Source organism: Lactuca saligna, chromosome 7, assembly GCF_052625555.1.
Source record: "Lactuca saligna cultivar CGN05327 chromosome 7, ASM5262555v1, whole genome shotgun sequence".
Lineage (NCBI taxonomy): Eukaryota > Viridiplantae > Streptophyta > Magnoliopsida > Asterales > Asteraceae > Lactuca > Lactuca saligna.
Window position 1 is genome coordinate 64,651,285 of NC_136423.1, and position 17,742 is coordinate 64,669,026.

The 17,742-nt window shown below is 37.9% G+C and overlaps 1 protein-coding gene and 1 non-coding gene across 2 annotated transcripts; one reads left to right on the forward strand and one right to left on the reverse strand.

Moving 5' to 3' along the window:
* Positions 1-10,805: 10,805 nt before the first annotated feature.
* On the reverse strand, positions 10,806-10,912 carry LOC145007771 (small nucleolar RNA R71). The gene has a single exon (XR_013663138.1). It is a non-coding gene; the product is annotated as a small nucleolar RNA R71 (small nucleolar RNA).
* A 4,373-nt stretch (positions 10,913-15,285) lies between these two features.
* On the forward strand, positions 15,286-15,687 carry LOC145007022 (uncharacterized). The gene has a single exon (XM_078966027.1). The coding sequence runs from the start codon at positions 15,286-15,288 to the stop codon at positions 15,685-15,687; it is 402 nt and encodes a 133-aa protein (XP_078822153.1).
* The last annotated feature ends 2,055 nt before the right edge of the window (positions 15,688-17,742 follow it).

A 17,742-nucleotide genomic window follows, 5' to 3' on the forward strand; every position in this document is an offset into this window, starting at 1 on the left:
CAATGTACTTTCCATTGATCAAGGTCCTTTCCTTTTATGCATTCAAATGAGAACTCATAGGACTGACATGCATAATTAACTCGATTGGATTGGCACAGAAACAAAATAATATCTTCACGATAGGTTGTAAACCTCAACTCGTGTGCTAGTGATGATCGATAAGGCTTATTTGATTTTTTCTTGAAACTTTTCAAGACTATTAAGACTCCCACTGACTCCTTGACATATACGATTCTCTTATCAAAACATTTCTTGACAAACAAATATTTCAAGAGTTAGTGTAGCTTATATCAAAACAAAACACTTCATAATTTTGGTCTTAGTTGGTCTTTGTCTTATCCAAGACATCACAACTTTCCACAATTGATGAATGTTATAAACCTTCTTAATACTATTCACTCAATGTCACAATCTTGACTTTAAGACTTGTTTTGGAACGAAGTATGATTGACTTCTTGATTTGACCATTTCTTCAATCTTTGATTCCTCTTCTTGGACATACAATTGTACCAAGACTCATTAGAGGATCAATTGAGATATGGTTCTTAATCATTAAGACCTATCATAAAGCATAAAAGCTACTCCCCCTTCTTCTTAGAATGGAGAAACTCTTATCTTTCTGCCTACTTGATTCTTCTTATTCGTTTTGCTATTGATCTAAACCCTTTAATCAATTCAAAATTACACTTAATCTTGTAAGTGTAATCATATTTACTAAGCCTTTAGTAAATCATGACGAATATCTTTGTTACTCTTATGGTGAACTTGATCAACACACAACTTTGTGTACTCGATCTCCTAGTCCTTCACTTGACACTTTGTCAATGAATTAGTCCAATTTCCAAATACGAAATTTCTCATTCATCGTGCATCCACGTTGCATGATTCCAAGTTTCTGTCCAATTGAAACTTGGGCGATGAGAAACTCTCCCTATTTGGTAAATTCTCGACATTTCCATAAATAACATAACTAAGAATCATATCCAAACATCAATTTTCACATAACGATTTCATTGCAAGGAAGTAAACAAATAAATAAATAAGTCAAACAAAATTTATTTTATTTATAAAGCAGCGGAAAAACATTTGTCCTTACAATGCAAAATCTATTGAAAACTATGTAAAAAGAAAATTTCTAACAACTCTATCAGAACTATCTAAGCTCAAAATCCAATCTTCAAGTCCATGCGATCGAGATCCATCACTTGTGATTAGATTCATCTTGCTCCCTTATCAAGGTTCCTTTCTTTTCACCGATCCTTCAAAACATTCAGATGCAATCTTATCACATCATGTATTAAGAATCAATGAATAGGAACTTAATGGAGTTAGATAGTGGATTCTTACCTAAAGCGTAGTCATCTTTTGACTCTCCCATCTCTTAGATCTCTTAGGTAAATAGGGAAACTTCGTATCCAATGCCCCTTCTTTTGGCAATAAAAGCAAATTGACTCTTTTGGAAACAACACATGGAACTACCTCAGACATCGCCTTTCTCTTATGATCAAACTTTTCGATCATTGCATGTCTTTCATTGCCATTGTCTATATCCATAGAGGCCTTGAAGGCAGATTCACCAATCAACTTTGCTTTTCTATTGCGCCAAACCATTGTTGATTCAGCAGCAACAAGCATATAGGTGAGATCTATAAGGGTCACATCGTAGCTCATCATATAGTACTCTCTTACGAACTTACTATATGAGTTGGGAAGTGACTGAAGAACCCAATCAACAGCCATTTCCTCACAGACAACGGATCGTATCAATGTGTGATTTCATCCCTAAGACGTGTGCACACACGAACTTTCCCTTTTTATGTTTACTTGCCAAACGGGCTTGAGTGATATTCAACCTTTCAATTTTACAATCTTTTGGGTTAGGGAGAATGATTGGAGGAGGAGGAGGAAGTGAAGCATGATTTCTTGTTCCTCGATCGAATCATGGAATATCATCTTCATGTGGAATACTTGTTCCACGGGATTTGAGAAGACCATAGTTGTCGAACTTTGACATCTGGAGAAAAACGGATTCAAGTTAGTTGATTGATTAAGTCCTTAGTAAATCACCCAAATGAAATACTAAGGCTAGGACCCAACACAATATTCTACAACTCGGGAGAGGGATGCCGTAACCCAAATCGCAGAACATTTGAAGGTAAGTGAATGACGATTCACTAGTTTCCACCATGAAAAACGAAAAAGAAATTTAAGTTTTAAATCTATGAAAACTCCTATATCCTTTGAGATTCATTGAACATTTCAATGGCATGTTTAAATCTCGATATGCCCTTCTTGTTTGCGACTGGGATGCCGAGGATCACAAAGCGAGTGTGAATAACCATGCAAAATTACATGGTGCCCTCACATGTTACAATCACCTATTCGATGTGCCGGTAAACCACACACGCTCCAACGAACTATGACAAACATTGAGTCACCCTTTGCTACCTTTGCTTAGAACCATTTAGTGTGCCGGTAAACCACACACGCTCCACTAACGTCTTCGCAAGGGCACAAAGTGTAATTTCATGGAATTGCATCAATTCACTTTTGCCTAAGTAACTAAGATTGGGAATTTGAAAAACATTTAGTTACTTTGTATTTCATTATACTTATAATGGAAGGTTTTGTCCTATCCTACCCGTTCGGCTAACAACCCTCCACTAGTCAAGAGTGCGGTGGGTAAGAGTGGATACCCATTCAATCGCCATTTTATAGGCAATTTCCTTAAACACCCCTTATAGACCAGCTTCGTGAATGAGGCCTACTAACGGTAAGACTGACTTTTACTCATACATATATATAATGTTAGACTTTTAATGTTATATATAGTATAGAGTGTATTTTATACTTTTAAAATACTATATGGTTAACTTTAACAATTACACTTTTAATTCAATTAAAAGGTTAACCTAAACTTTTATGGATTTATTAAATCTCTTTTAATTATACACCTTAATTAATTAATAAAACCATAAGGGTGTGATTTGAACTTTTTCAAAACAATACAAGAGTTTTAGAATTTAACATTTCTAATTAACCTTTTAATCAACCTTTAAATTCCAAAACTTGAGGGCAAGTTTTGAAACATTTCAAACCATAAGGGCTTAGAATTTAAATATGCATCAAAATTAAACTATTCAATCAAAATTTAAATTCCAAAACTTGAGGGCAAGTTTTGAAACCTTTTTCAAAACATTAGGGTTTTAACTATTTAAATTTCAAAACAACAAAACTTTTGGGGTTCAAATTTAAACTATAAAACCTAAAGGGATAAATTGAAACTATTTCACAAGATAATTCAAATCTAAATTACAAATAATCAAACTTTATCTAATAAAACAAGTGATTATCTAAATTTTGACAATTATCTTCTATTTAGGTAAGGATAATCACATAATAATGAAAAAATTCGGATTTTATCACAAAAACGAGTTTATGGTAATTATCCAAAACCAAAACAGGAAGAAAATCGCGAAAACGAGCTGTCAGACACTTTGACTCGTCGAGTCTGGGCTTGGACTCGTCGAGTCCAGCTGACTCGGCGAGTTCACCAAGTGACTCGGCGAGTCAAACCTTCAAAACTCAAAAAAATCGATTTTCAGTGCTTATTACGATCAAATATGCATCAATACAATAGAAACCAATCAAGGCTCTGATACCACTGATGGGTCTTGGTCATAAGACATCCTATGTGCTCATACAAACCCTAATGCTTGGATCTAGGTTTCTCTATTGTACATGCTTTGAATTCAAGACTATAAACCCTAATTGTAGCATACAACTAATCATATTAATATGTAATTAGGTTTAAGATCATACCTTGATTGTTATGTAGCAATAACAATCCCAAATCTCCTTGTATTGACTTTGGAAGGCTTAGAGTCACAAGTGTCACTCCTCTAATGGCTCACAAACACCATAAGCAAATGGAGAAGGTATAAAGAGAGAAGTGAGAGGTTAGAATTCGTATCTAGGACCTCTTGGGAAGGGATACACAAATTCGTGGCCCTAGGGGTGTTTATATAGGTGTAGAGATAGGGTTTCAGTCATTATCCTTATCTAGTTAATTATCCATTAAGCAACCAATAAGATAATCCTTGAATCCTTATCATACTCGAATTCTAAGGCTTTCCAACCTTAAATTCGTCCACCATATAAATAAGATAATCCTTACCTTATTTTGTAACTATCACATAATTACAAATCAGCCCCTCTAGTTTAATTAATTACATTTGGTCACAAAACTAATTCTTAATTAATTATTGACCAATATTAATTAAACAAATATGATTTCTCCTTTAATATATTATTCTTATAACATATTAATAAATCATATTATCCTCTCTCTTTATTCATTTCTCCAATCAAGTTGCTTTGGTGAAGGCAACCCAAAAGGACCATGCACCATCGGGTCAAGTACATACCAAAATAGTTATGGACTTAGACACTAATCCAACAATAGTAAGATATAGTATCTAGAAACTTAGGATCAGATATAATATCTAGGAATTTAAGATCACATTGTCTTGTCACTTATAGTATGTCCTAGTTTTGTCATAGTTTTTCATGCTTAAGTGGACAACAATACCGACAATCGACCAGACAAAGATGTGAATATGAAAGGTACCGACAAGCGGATAATGGTCGTCTAAAAACTTTGATCCCTAATCCTCAACAGGTTAAAACAATTTATATAGATTTAAATTGATTCTTTTCGTCAATAGAATTTTAAATCTCATTTTATTTTTTATTTTATTTTAAGTTTTTCCTTGAATCTTTGAAATTAAAATTCTATTAATCCTCAAAATAATTCATTTTTTAGAAAATTGTGAAGTGAAAGGGGTTTTGAGATAAATAATTAAAGGAAAAGGGGGAGAAAGTGAAAATTTTATGCATATATATAGTGTGCGTGTGCGGTGAATATCATTCAATCACTATTCCGCTTCAACCGCACACACATATAATTTCTCTCAATTTCTTTAAAATTCCATTAAATTTGTTGTGAAAACAAGCTGTTCACTCGGTAATTTTCATGAACACGGTTGAATTTTTAATTATTTTCACAAAAATCATTATAGTTTGCTGTTGAATCTTCATAAAAATTTGTTTCTTTTCAAGTGTAACCGCACACGGTGTGTGCGGCTGACCGTGTGCTGCTACACTCCTTCATGTAAAAGCGTGTGCGGCTGACCTTGTACAGTTGTACACATGCGTGTGCGGCTGTGTGTAACTCCGTGTGCGGCTGCATCATTCTTATATGTTGCCCTAATAATTTCATGTGTTAACTTTAAGATTAAAATGGGAGACATGGAGTTTGCTAAAGCTCATAATTCTGCAATTTTTCTTGAAGATCCTCCTACAGCCCACAATGACTTGAAATTCATTGTGGATGGTTTGAAGAAATCATGCCTGGTTCATTGCTTAACTACAAATCCTGCTATCTACCAAGGTTTGATTAAGGATTTCTGGAGAAATGCTGAAGTAAAGAAGAATGATCGAGGTGAAAAATTTCTGGAAACAATAATCGAAGACAAGAGAATTCTAGTTACAGAAAGCATCATCAGAGAATCTCTTCAAATTGAGGACATACCTGAGTACCTCATGGAGATTGAAGTTCATCAAATCGAGAAAGTTTAGGAGAATATGGGATACGAAGGAACTTTTCCTCCTACAATCAAAAAGTTGCTTCCTCCATGCTGGAAACTTTTGGCTCATGTGTTCGTGAGTTGCGTTTCTGGCCGAAGATCAGGAGCTAACGAGATTTCTCTAGCCAATACTGGTGCCATTGCTGCATTGGCAGCAGGTTTTGAGTTTAATTTCTCAAAATTCATAATGAATGAAATGATAATGAATATTGAAGGAAGCAAAAGAGACAAATTTTGTATGTATCCAAGATTTCTACAAATCATCCTTAACGTAACTCACCCCAAGTTGCAGAGAGGAAATGATACTCTGGATTTCAAATCCATTGGTCCAAGTGCCTATGGATTAATGAAGCAAAAGAGAGGCGGAAAATTTGTATTTGAAGGAAAATTTCCATTAATTAAATTTGGAATTTTTAAAGAGGATCTTAGAGAAGAAGCAGCAGATCATTCCATGCCGATGGAAAATGAAGACACTCATCACTCTCCCTCCGAGCCTGTAATGGAGGAGATTCATCACTCTCCCATAGCTTGTGTAGCTGATGAGCATGATTATCAGAAAGCAAATGATTCAATATCTTCTCGAGGGGATGACGACGATGATCTTTATGAAGATGTAGAGTTTTTGAAAGAAATCGACTTTACAGGAATCAATGATGATATTCCAACAAACATCGAGTTTGATTTTGGTGATGAAGATTTTAATCCTTTTCTTGATATTCCCAGCAGCCATGCAAATAAAGTCAATGAAGTTGCTTCTCTAGCAACCAAGACTAGAGATGAAGGAAATTCTCTCAAAATTCTGCTCTCTTCCTCAAAGCCTTTGGAAATCACAACAAGTCAAGGAGATGTGACATCAGAGATTCCTCCCTCTGTGTCACCTGTTTCAATATCAACTCCAGTCATTTCTATGTTATCTGAACCTCAGACTTCTCAGACCTCCATAAGAACAAGCCAATCTCTTGAGAGTCTGGAGGTACCCTCTGTGAAATGTGCTCCTCAAATTATCTCAACAATCACTGCAACCATTGCTTACTCTCCTTCAAAGCAGACTGATGAATGTCCATGCACCATGTTCGAGACTGGTGGATCCTCTTCTATTCCAGAATATTCTCCAACACGACCTTCTCTTGATGAAGCATCTATCAGATTAGTAAAACATTTAGCTCAATCTAGTCCAACCTCTTCACGTGGAAAAGGAATATCATTTAACGAGGGTCGGATAGATGATGACAAATCCTCTTCATCTGATCTCCGAGAAGAAATTGGAATTCTCCGTCAACAGCTCATTGAAAAATCTATTCAGATGGATCAGCTTTCTGCACATATTTTTGAGCTCAGGGCAAAAGATGAAGAAAAGACCAAACAAATCAAGGATCTACAAACGAGTCTCGATTTTGTTCTAGAAAACTATTTCAATCTCAAGAACGTATTGTACGATGCCTTTGGTGAGAAAGTCAAATCCCTTTTCCAACAGCCTCATGGAGTAGTTGATCCTCCTTCTGTTCAATCACCTCTTGCAACTGATGCTCTACCTGTTGACCCACCTGTTCCAAGAACAACTACCATTGTAGAAAGATTTGAAAAAGAACCTAAAGGAAGCAGAGCCAGAATCACAATCAAGCGGGCAAAAGAATCACAAAGCAAAGCAAAGGTCTTCTATTCATGAAAAACTCTAATGAAAATCGCAAAAAAAAGACCCTGTCTTGATAGTAACATATTTGAAGAAAAGAAAGTTTGGTGATGAGTACGATGACAGAACAGGCATCCGAATGTGGGCCTTTGATGCAGTGACGAACTTATGGGTTGTAAAGTGAAAATCAGGAGCATCTAAATGTTACAAAAGCACCCATGATTTCAACTCCTGGACCAAAACTGATCTAGCTGAATTATCTAGGGCCCCATTCCATAACCACTCTTAAGATCCAAATGCTTCAAATTTCAAAAGATTTCTCGACAGATAGGTCAAAGAGAACATTCCTTCAATGAAGACTGCCAAAGCCCTATACAAAAAGGACAAAGATGTTCTTGATCCAGAAACAGGCGAACCCATGAAGATTATACTTCGTCCTGCAACTAAGAAACAGAAGGAAATTCCTATTCCTCAACACTTTCATGAAGGATATCTAGATGACATGGAATTTTGCGCATATGATGACGAAATAGCTACTACGACCATAAAATTTAAGAATCGAGAACATATTCTAAGATTGATTAGTGTTAAAGATCTTCTACGCTGCAGAGAAAGGGATAAACGAACTTTGGCCCGTCATCAAATCATTTGCAAAAAGGATGTCATGGAATTTGCTGCTAAAGAATACACTGTAATGGTAGCTACAATTATAAATGGAAGATTGTGGATGGGTTCAATGGGGAGATCAGATCTGGGGTTGTTTGAGAAGCCCGCTGAGGAGCCAAAGGAGTGAAGACAAGACTATGCTAGCCTCAAACCAAGGGGGAGACTGAAAGAACATAATTTTGTGGTTTGACCTAGGCATCATTTTGTATAGATGATAGTGTCTTTTTAGAAGTGACTATGTGGTGTAGTGTAATGTGTGTTGCCGCACACAGTGTGTGCAGCAGCACACATATGTTGGGTTGCACTCTCTTGTGCTGGTGTGAGGAGTACTATTTATAGCAACTGAGGTGTGTTAGATTGTACTGATTTTTGCTGGTCTCAAAACTCTGCTGCAGTTGTACTTTTCTCAAGATGTACTTGACATTTACTGAATATAAATGTGTGCATGCTTGATTTTAATTATTCTTCTTCTACATATCTCCTTTATTATAATTAACTTCATTGATTGTTGAAATGGATCATTAAATTTGGGACTTACAATTTAGCATACATTTTTATTCATTTTTAGCTAATTATGTGTATAATGTGGACAAAAGGTACTTAATAATGCTTAAATTTTGTTTTCAGTCCAAAAGACATGCTTGGAAGTGAAATGGAACAAGGAGAAGCAATTAAAGACCAAAGAATGAAGAATGAGGGACAAAAGCATAGCTACTCGGCAAGTTCTCGATGCTACTCGGCGAGTACCCAAGAATATTCCAGAAGATAAGTCAAGACTCCTGGCATGAGACAGATTTTAAGCATTTACTCGCCGAGTTGGGTCTTCTACTCGCTGAGTACACCCTGTTTTGTGATAATTATAAATATCGAACCATTATCCGAATGGAAAGGACTTTTGGCAATTTTGAGAGCTGGACCTGCGAAAAAGAACCCTTTGAGGAGATAAGAAACCCTAACATTCAATCCTTTGAAGAATCAAGGCAATTTAGGTTATTCATTCTACTTAGCCTTAGGAATAAAGCATGTTTAGCCTAGTTGAATTTGTTTTTGAGTTTGTCTTTGCTATGACTATGAACTAAATTCATTTTGTTTCTGTTAGGGAAGACCAAGTTACTCCTATGGTTTAATTATACTTTTTGATTGATTGTTATTTGGTGATTTTATTAAATTAAGTTTGTTAAAGAACCTTATGCATTAATGACAACTATTTTCTGTTAATTGGAAGGCAATTAAGTTGCATGAACATCTCTTAATTATTAACCTCATATGTTATGTGAACACTTTATCATATGGCTAGGAATAATGAATATGAAACTAGGATTAATTAGAGAATGGGTATATTAATGTGTGAGCTTGTTTGAGAAACCAACAAACAAGAGGTTAATTGAAACACCAACTTGATTAACCAATTACAAATCTTATTTAATTCAAACAATTGAACTAGGGAATTAATTAGTTTAAACAATTGGCCACTGCTTGAATTGATTAATTGTTTAAGGGTTAGGAGTAATGAACATGAACCTAAGCACTATAGTTGGTAACCAATAATAATTGATTTATCATTTAAATAACCATAGGAGTGAATTGGTTGAACCTAAGTAGAAACCCTTTATTAAATTTGGTGAATTTGTCATTAACTTTAATTGTTTGTTAGTTAAGTGCTTAAGTGTTGTGTTTAAGTTTCCAGTCTTGTAAAACTAGAGAAAAAACCTTTTACTTTTATTATTTGCTTAGTTAAAATTAGTTATTAGATTAAATTCCATTCCCTGAGTTCGACACCCTACTTATCCACCTATACCACTAAAAGACAGGTTCACTGCCTTTGTGTGCTTAATTTATCAACTAAAAGGAGGATTAAAACTAGCTCATTTCACACACATTAAGTTTTTGGCGCCTTTACAGGGGAACATTTCTAAACAATTTATCTAATTCCTAATTTTTTCGATCCTTTGTGTGAGTTTACTTGCACAAAGTTAATTTATTACAGTTTAATAATTAGTTGTTAGGTTTTAGCATATGTTTTAGTTTTTATATTAAGCTTAGTTTTCTTTCAAAATTACACTGCTACTCGCCGAGTGCATTTGCACCTACTTGGCGAGTAGAGCAGTATTTTTCCTTTAATTTTCGTATTTTTTAGTTGCATTTTTTTTATTCTTTTTACGTTTTTATCTTGTTTTATTTCAGGACTTTCATGACCAGAGGATCAAAGACTCCGCTGGTACCCCCGTTTGAAGATCCCGAATCCTCATTGAGAAGGAACATAGGAAAGGACGTGGAGAGCTCGAATACACCTAAGAAGTCACCCTTGTCTAATTTAAAGACTGTTTTTGGGAAGAAAAAGAGCAGCAAAGCAGGTTCATCCAGCGCATCTTTAACAAGCGAAGACCTGATCAAGGAAGACACCAAGTACAACACCGAGGAGGAAGAAGAACCTACATATGGGCACGACTCTGATTCCGCCAACGAGTTAGCTCTTATCATGGATAACATTGATGAAATCCCCATGGGAGAGTGGAAGAAGAGGATACGCGATGACACCGGCCCGGGACTTGTGCAACCCGCAATTCCCACTACTGCTACGTTCGAGCTAAAGGGCCACATACTCGCCCATCTAAAGGAATTCCTTTCTACGGAAAAGACCACGAAGATTCCTACAAGCATTTGGATGAAGTCAATGATGTAGCTAATTACTTTAATGTTCCAAATGTGCCTCGCGAGACTCAGCTACTTCGCATGCTTCCGGTGACATTCATAGGTGCTGCAAAAGACTGGCGTGAGTCACTTCCCCCGGATCAATCACCACATGGGCCAAGATGAAAGAAGAAATCATTGATCACTTTTGCTCACCTTCCAAGATAGCCAAGTTGAAGAAGGCCATTGCTAACTTTGAACAACAAGCTGGAGAGTCGCTATGTGAAGCTCGAGAGAGGTACAAGAGCTTGCTAAGAAATTGCCCACACCATGACCTTAATAGCCAGCAAGAAGTCTCCATTTTCTATGATGGAGTCAATGTCACAACCAGGCAGTTACATGACTTGCAAGGCCCGCTCACAAAGAAGCCACCCACGGTGATCAAGGAATTGATTGAAGAATTCTCTAAGCACTCTAGAGAATACCATAATCCAAGAAATGATGTTACTAGGGGAGCCGCATATGCAGCTACTGAAGACTTGTCCGCGGTCATGGCTATGCTAAAAACCATGGATAGGAGGATGGATAAAATGGATCAAATGATCCATGCTATTCGGGTGGGTTGTGAAAATTGTAATGGACCTCATCTTACTAGAGACTGCGACTTGGATGAAAATGGAAACAAAAAGGTGCAAGTATGTTACTCAAGTGGGGACCGATATGATGAAGATTGGTGAAAACCAAAGAAAGAGTGTCTCCCATATGAAGAGTACAAGAAGGCTAAGGAGGAGAAGTACAAGCAGAAAGGAAGAGGTTTTTACCAAAAGGAGGAGCCTGCACAAGAAAGAAAACCAAGTTTGGAAGAGATGCTTACAAAATTTCTAGCTGCTTCAGAAAAGAGACATAGTGATCATGATGCTGCATTTCAAGAAACAAGAACTATCCTTAGAAACCAGCAAGCATCTATCCACAACATAGAAACGCAGCTAGGGCAACTTGCTCAACAAATAAACCAAAGATCACCGGGCGAACTTCCTAGTAAAACCGAAAATAACCCAGGAGGCGCGCACATAAATATAGTTACAACAAGAAGTGGGAAAATAATCACTCCTCTGGCCCCTATTCAGAATGAAGCACCCAAAGAATCGCAGAAGGAGGAAGTAGAAAATCAAGTCAAAAATCAAAATCTTCAAGGAACAGAGCCTACTCGCCGAGTACAGAACCTGCACTCGGCGAGTCCACTACCAAATCCGAAGGAGCAGACCCCTGAAAAGCATTACCAACCTCCATTTCCATATCCAGCCCGAGGTAAGAAAGAGAAGCAGGAAGAGGAGTACCAGAAGTTTCTAGATCATATCAAAGCTCTTCAAATCAACATACCCTTCATCGAAGTTGTCGTACAAATGCCCAAATATGCAAAATCCCTTAAAGAACTTCTCACTAAAAGAAGGAAGATGGAGCAAGTGAAAAAGGTAGTCCTCAATGAAAACTGTTCAGCTGCTATGCTAAATAAGCTACCAAAGAAGAAGGGACCCGGGGAGCTTAACTTTACCTTGCCAATTTGGCAACTTGGCTACGATTCATGCTTTGGCCGATTCGGGAGCAAGTGTAAACCTCATGCCATATTCATTCTTTAAGAAGCTGGATCTCCCAGAACCAAGGCCAATTTGTATGGCGATTCATTAACAAACAAGACAGTTACTTTTCCAAGAGGCATATGTGAAGACTTACTGGTCAAGGTGGCCAAATTCTTATTTCCCGCTGATTTCATAATTCTAGATATGGAGGCAGATCCTCAAGTCCCAATCATCCTCAGAAGACCCTTCCTCAACAATGCGAGTGCTATAGTAGTCATGAGGGACTCGAAGCTCACTTTGTGGGTAGGTGAAGATTCAGTCACGTTTGGGGTTGATCAAGCTATGAAGTATGCAAGGAACAGTGACGACACGACATTCTCAATTGACATACTTGATGAATTATTGGAGGAATGCATATGTGAAGATTCCAGCAAGTCCACAATTTTTGACGAAGAATTTGATGCTGCAAAAGACTTGGTGGAGATCAAGAGGCTGCTGGAAGAAGCTAAGTTTGAAGAATTAATGAAGCAATCTGACACTTCAACTCGCCGAGTAGGGCCGAGCTACTCACCGAGTTCATGCTTGGAAAAGACAGAATTCATAAATTCAGCTACCAACTCGTCGAGTCCCTTACCTGCACTCGGCGAGTACAACCAACAGAACCCAAAAACTGAGCTCAAAAGTTACCAGAACATTTAAAGTATGCTTTCCTTGAAGATGGAAATCAAAAGCTAGTAATCATAACGTCTAACCTTTCCAAATCTGAAAAGGAAGAACTAGTGCAAGTTTTGAAGAAGCGAAAGCGGGCCATAACATGGAGCATCACCAACATCAAGGGAATAAGCCCATCTTATTGTTCTCACAAGATTAATCTGGAAGAAAGAGCAAATCTGGTTGTACAGCACCAAAGACGATTGAACCCAAATATGTAAGAAGTGGTCAAGAAGGAAGTGGTCAAACTTTTAGATGCGGGGATTATATATTCCATTTCTGACAGTCCATGGGTGAGTCCGGTCCAAGTAGTGCCAAAGAAAGGAAGGATGACGGTCATAACCAACGAAAAGAATGAGCTTATTCCGACACGAACGGTAACCGGTTGGAGAGTGTGCATTGATTATCGAAATCTAAACGATGATACTCGTAAAGACCATTTTCCCTTACCTTTTATTGATCAAATGTTAGAAAGATTATCGGACCATAGTTATTATTGCTTTCTAGACGGATTCTCGGGTAATTTCCAAATACCCATAGACCCAATGGACCAAGAAAAGACCACATTTACTTGCCTAAGTAGGACTTATGCTTATCGACGCATTCCCTTTAGGCTATGCAATGCACCCGCGACATTTCAAAGGTGTATGACAACCATATTCCATGATATGGTGGAAACATTCATGGAAGTTTTTATGGATGATTTTTCTGTTTTTGGATCTTCCTTCCATGATTGTCTCACAAATCTTGACTTAGTGCTTGCTAGGTGTAAAAAAATCGACTTGGTCCTCAATTGGGAGAAATGTCACTTTATGGTCAAGGAGGATATAGTTTTAGGCCACAAGGTTTCCAAAATTGGGAATTGAAGTGGATTGGGCAAAGATTGACACCATTGCCAAATTACCCCCACCAACTAATGTGAAGGGTATTAGAAGTTTTCTTGGTCATGCGGGTTTTTACCGGCTTTTTATAAAAGATTTTTCAAAAATAACTAGACCTATAACATAATTACTCTTAAAAACCATTTAATTTTACTAAAGAGTGTTTAGAGACATTTGAATTTTTAAAGGAAAAATTGACTAATGCTCGATCATTATTGCACCAAATTGGAATTTACCATTGGAAATAATGTATGATGCTAGTGACTTTGCCTTAGGAGCTGTCCTTGGTCAAAGGGTTGATAAGCACTTTCGACCCATATATTATGCTAGCAAGACATTAAATTCGGCTCAAGAAAATTACACCACCACGGAAAAGGAATTATTAGATGTGGTGTACACTTTTGATAAATTCCACCCTTATTTAGTTTTATCTAAAACAACAGTTTTTATTGACCACTCTGCTATCAAGTATTTGTTTGCCAAACAGGATGCCAAGCCAAGATTGACATAGAGATACGCAACAAAAAGGGAATGGAGAATGTAGCAGCTGACCACTTGTCAAGGCTTGAAAACCCGTGATTGCAAGAAGATAGAGTTGGAGATGATTTTCTGGACGAGTATATTATGGTGACCGTGGGAGAAGAATCATGGTTTGCAAATATAGCTAATTAATTAGCTATCAAATACATCCCAAAAGATCTCACAAGCCAACAAAAGAAGAAATTCTTTTCCGAGATAAAGTATTACTTTTGGGATGAACCGTATCTTTTCCGAAGCTGTGCGGATGGAATCATACGAAGATGCATGTTCGGGAATGAAAGCCGGAAAATATTGGAGCATTGTCATAACGGGCCCACAGGGGGACATCATGGAGCACATTACACTGGTAAAAAGATCTTTGACATTGGGTTTTACTGGCCCACGATTTTTAAAGATGTAATCCAATTTGTCAAAGAATGTGATGCATGTCAAAGAGTGGGAAACATTTCATCTCGTAATGAAATGCCACAACATAGTATCCAAGTGTGCGAAGTATTTGATGTGTGGGGGATCGATTTCATGGGACCATTTCCCATGTCCAAAGGCAACAAATACATACTGGTGGCGGTGGATTATGTATCCAAGTGGGCGGAGGCACAAGCTTTGCCAACTAATGACGATCGGGTGGTGGTGTGGTTTTTAAAGAAGTTATTTTCAAGATTTGGAGTCCCGAAAGCTCTTATAAGTGACCGAGGCACTCATTTTGCCAATGATCAACTAGAGAAGGTGTTAAGGAAATATGGGGTAACCCATAAATTTTATACATCCTACCATCCACAAACTAGTGGACAAACCGAAGTGACAAATAGAGCTTTAAAGAGAATCCTGGAGAAATCGGTGGGGAGCAATCGAAAAGAATGGTCGGATAAGCTAGACGATGCACTTTGGGCCTTCCGTACAACTTTCAAAACCCTTATTAATACTACACCATATAGGTTAGTTTATGGAAAACAATGTCATTTACCGGTGGAGATAGAGCATAAAGCTTTTGGGCTTTAAAGATGTGCAATTTCAACATGGAGGAGCTCAAGAACAACCGGTTAATGCAAATGAATGCTCTTGAGGAATTTAGAAATGATGCATACACTAGTTCTTTAATCTATAAAGAGAAAACCAAGAGTTGGCATGACAAGAGGATAAAGGAAAATAAAGAATTTCATGAAGGCCAAAAGTTGTTGCGCTTTAATTCAAGGCTAAAACTCCTCTCGAGCAAACTCAAATCAAGATGGGATGGTCCTTTTCTAGTGAAGAAGGTGTTTCCACATGGTGCTATAGAGCTATTGTCTAAAGATGGAACCCCTTTCAAGGTCAATGGACATAGGGTCAAAAGGTATGAAGAAGGAGTCCCAAGGAATGAAGGCATGGAAGAGTTGATGTTGTTGGAAGGGATTGCAGCTACATAGAATGGGAGTAGTCCAGCTAATGGCTCCTTAAAAAGAAGCGCTTCCGTGAGGCAACCCGAGTTTAGAGTTTGCATTTCTTTTTCCTTTACTTTCTTTTTACTTTCTTAGGATCTTTTTCATTCAGCTTCTTCTGAAAATATGTTCTAAATAATTACTTGAGGGCAAGCAATGCCTAGAGTGCGGGGTGGTGGGTTAAAAAATAGAAAAAATTCAATTTTTTGTCAAACTGCAAGCTTTACTCGCCGAGTAGGTACGTGTACGGCGAGTAGTTGTCTAAATAACCCAAAAAACGCGTAAATGCAGTTCTACTCGGCGAGTAGAACTTTTCTACTCGGTGAGTAGCCAACTTACACAGACGGTTTATAATCTGTGAAATAAGGGTTTTCACCCATTTTACCCACACACTCGCCGTGCACAGCCTCCCTTAAGTGATTTCTGTGATTTTTTGCTCAATCTTCGACTTTCAAGAGAAAAGGTATGCTTTTTACACTTAAAACTCATCAAAGGTTCAAGCTTTATCACTTATTTGCCCCTATTTTTTCTAAATTCGGATTTGGGGGCTTCCTCAATTTCTAGGGTTTTGATTTTACCATGAATTAGGAGGTGTTAGGAGAAATTAATTTTGGATTAGTGGTTATTGGACTTAGTACAGCAAACCCCTATGCAAAATTGGGTGTTTTGGATGACCTGTAAATGTTCGGTAGAAATCTGGTCTCGATGTTCATCCTACTCGCCGAGTAGGACATGAACTCGGCGAGTAGGAGGCTATACAGATCTGTTTTATTCGATTTTAATTGTTGGGTGTTGTTTGTTTGTGTTTTCTTAATGTTGTTATGCAGGTAGCATGTCCAGAAGAGGTCATTCTTCAATAGGGGGAGTCAAGGGGACAACCCATGGCTCTCGTTCTGCCAAATCACATCCAAATCGTCTCAAGCCCGTGCCAAAAACAAGTTAGAGGCTTTGAAACAGAAAGAGATTCACTTACCCAATGCAGTGGACTGGGATTGGCTGGGGAAGGTTGGTTTGGAAGAGGAGCTGACACCATATTTGGTGAAAGAATGCAATATGGGGGATTCAACCATCATATGTGATGGTTAGTTACAGTTATTCAAAATTCAAGAACCGGTCTATGCTGAATTATGTTGGGAGTTTTTTGCTACCATCTCATTCCGAGGTGGTAGTGAGTACTACAATCCCAATGTAATTTCCTTTTATCTTGGTGGGGAGCTGTCACAATGCAGCATGGCTGAATTTTCATGGAGGCTTGGAATCTATGAGCAAAGCACTATGTTGACTGAGGACTTTGAAGCTTTCTTGGAGAATTTCCACAAAGATCTCCCCGTGGCAGTGGTTGCTTCTACCTGGTGGTATACTATTGCTAACCGGGTGTACATCCCGTCTACCGCACAAGAGGGTCACATTCGTTCACCAATCCACCGTCTCATTCATCTTTTCATTTCAAGCACGATTAATATGCGGAAGGACTGGGACAAGGTCCCAACCCTTGACATCTTTTTATCTTTGGAGTATTATTACTCCCAATGTTTTCTGCAATCTCCCCTACTGCATAGCCAAGTATCTTGCGGAAGGGGCTGTTAAGCAGAAGGTGAACTCCAAGATCAATGGAAGGATGTTTGTGACGAGGCTTGCAAGGTCATTTGGGATATTAGATTTACAAGAGGCAAGGGCGCTGACTGTCATTTATCCCCCTCCGTTCAACACAACATTATATAGGAGGGCAAGGATTGTGGAGAAGTTTGGAGATTCTTTTTCGATTCCACATACGGATGAGTCGGCTATCCCCGAGGGACCGGGAAGGCAAGTGAGGCAACGAAGTGAGCGGGTATGAGAAGACCCACCACTTATTCCGATGGAGGAAGAGAATGATGGATGGAATCAAGTGGAGTACTGGCGATATTTAGATGATATTCGAAGAGGGGTCAATTATAACAATTAATCATTTGAATACCTTTTCGAACAAATGAACATCGCACCGAGACCCGGTCCAGGTTATCTCTACATTATGAGTTGGGAGGAAAGGATGATGAGGGGCAA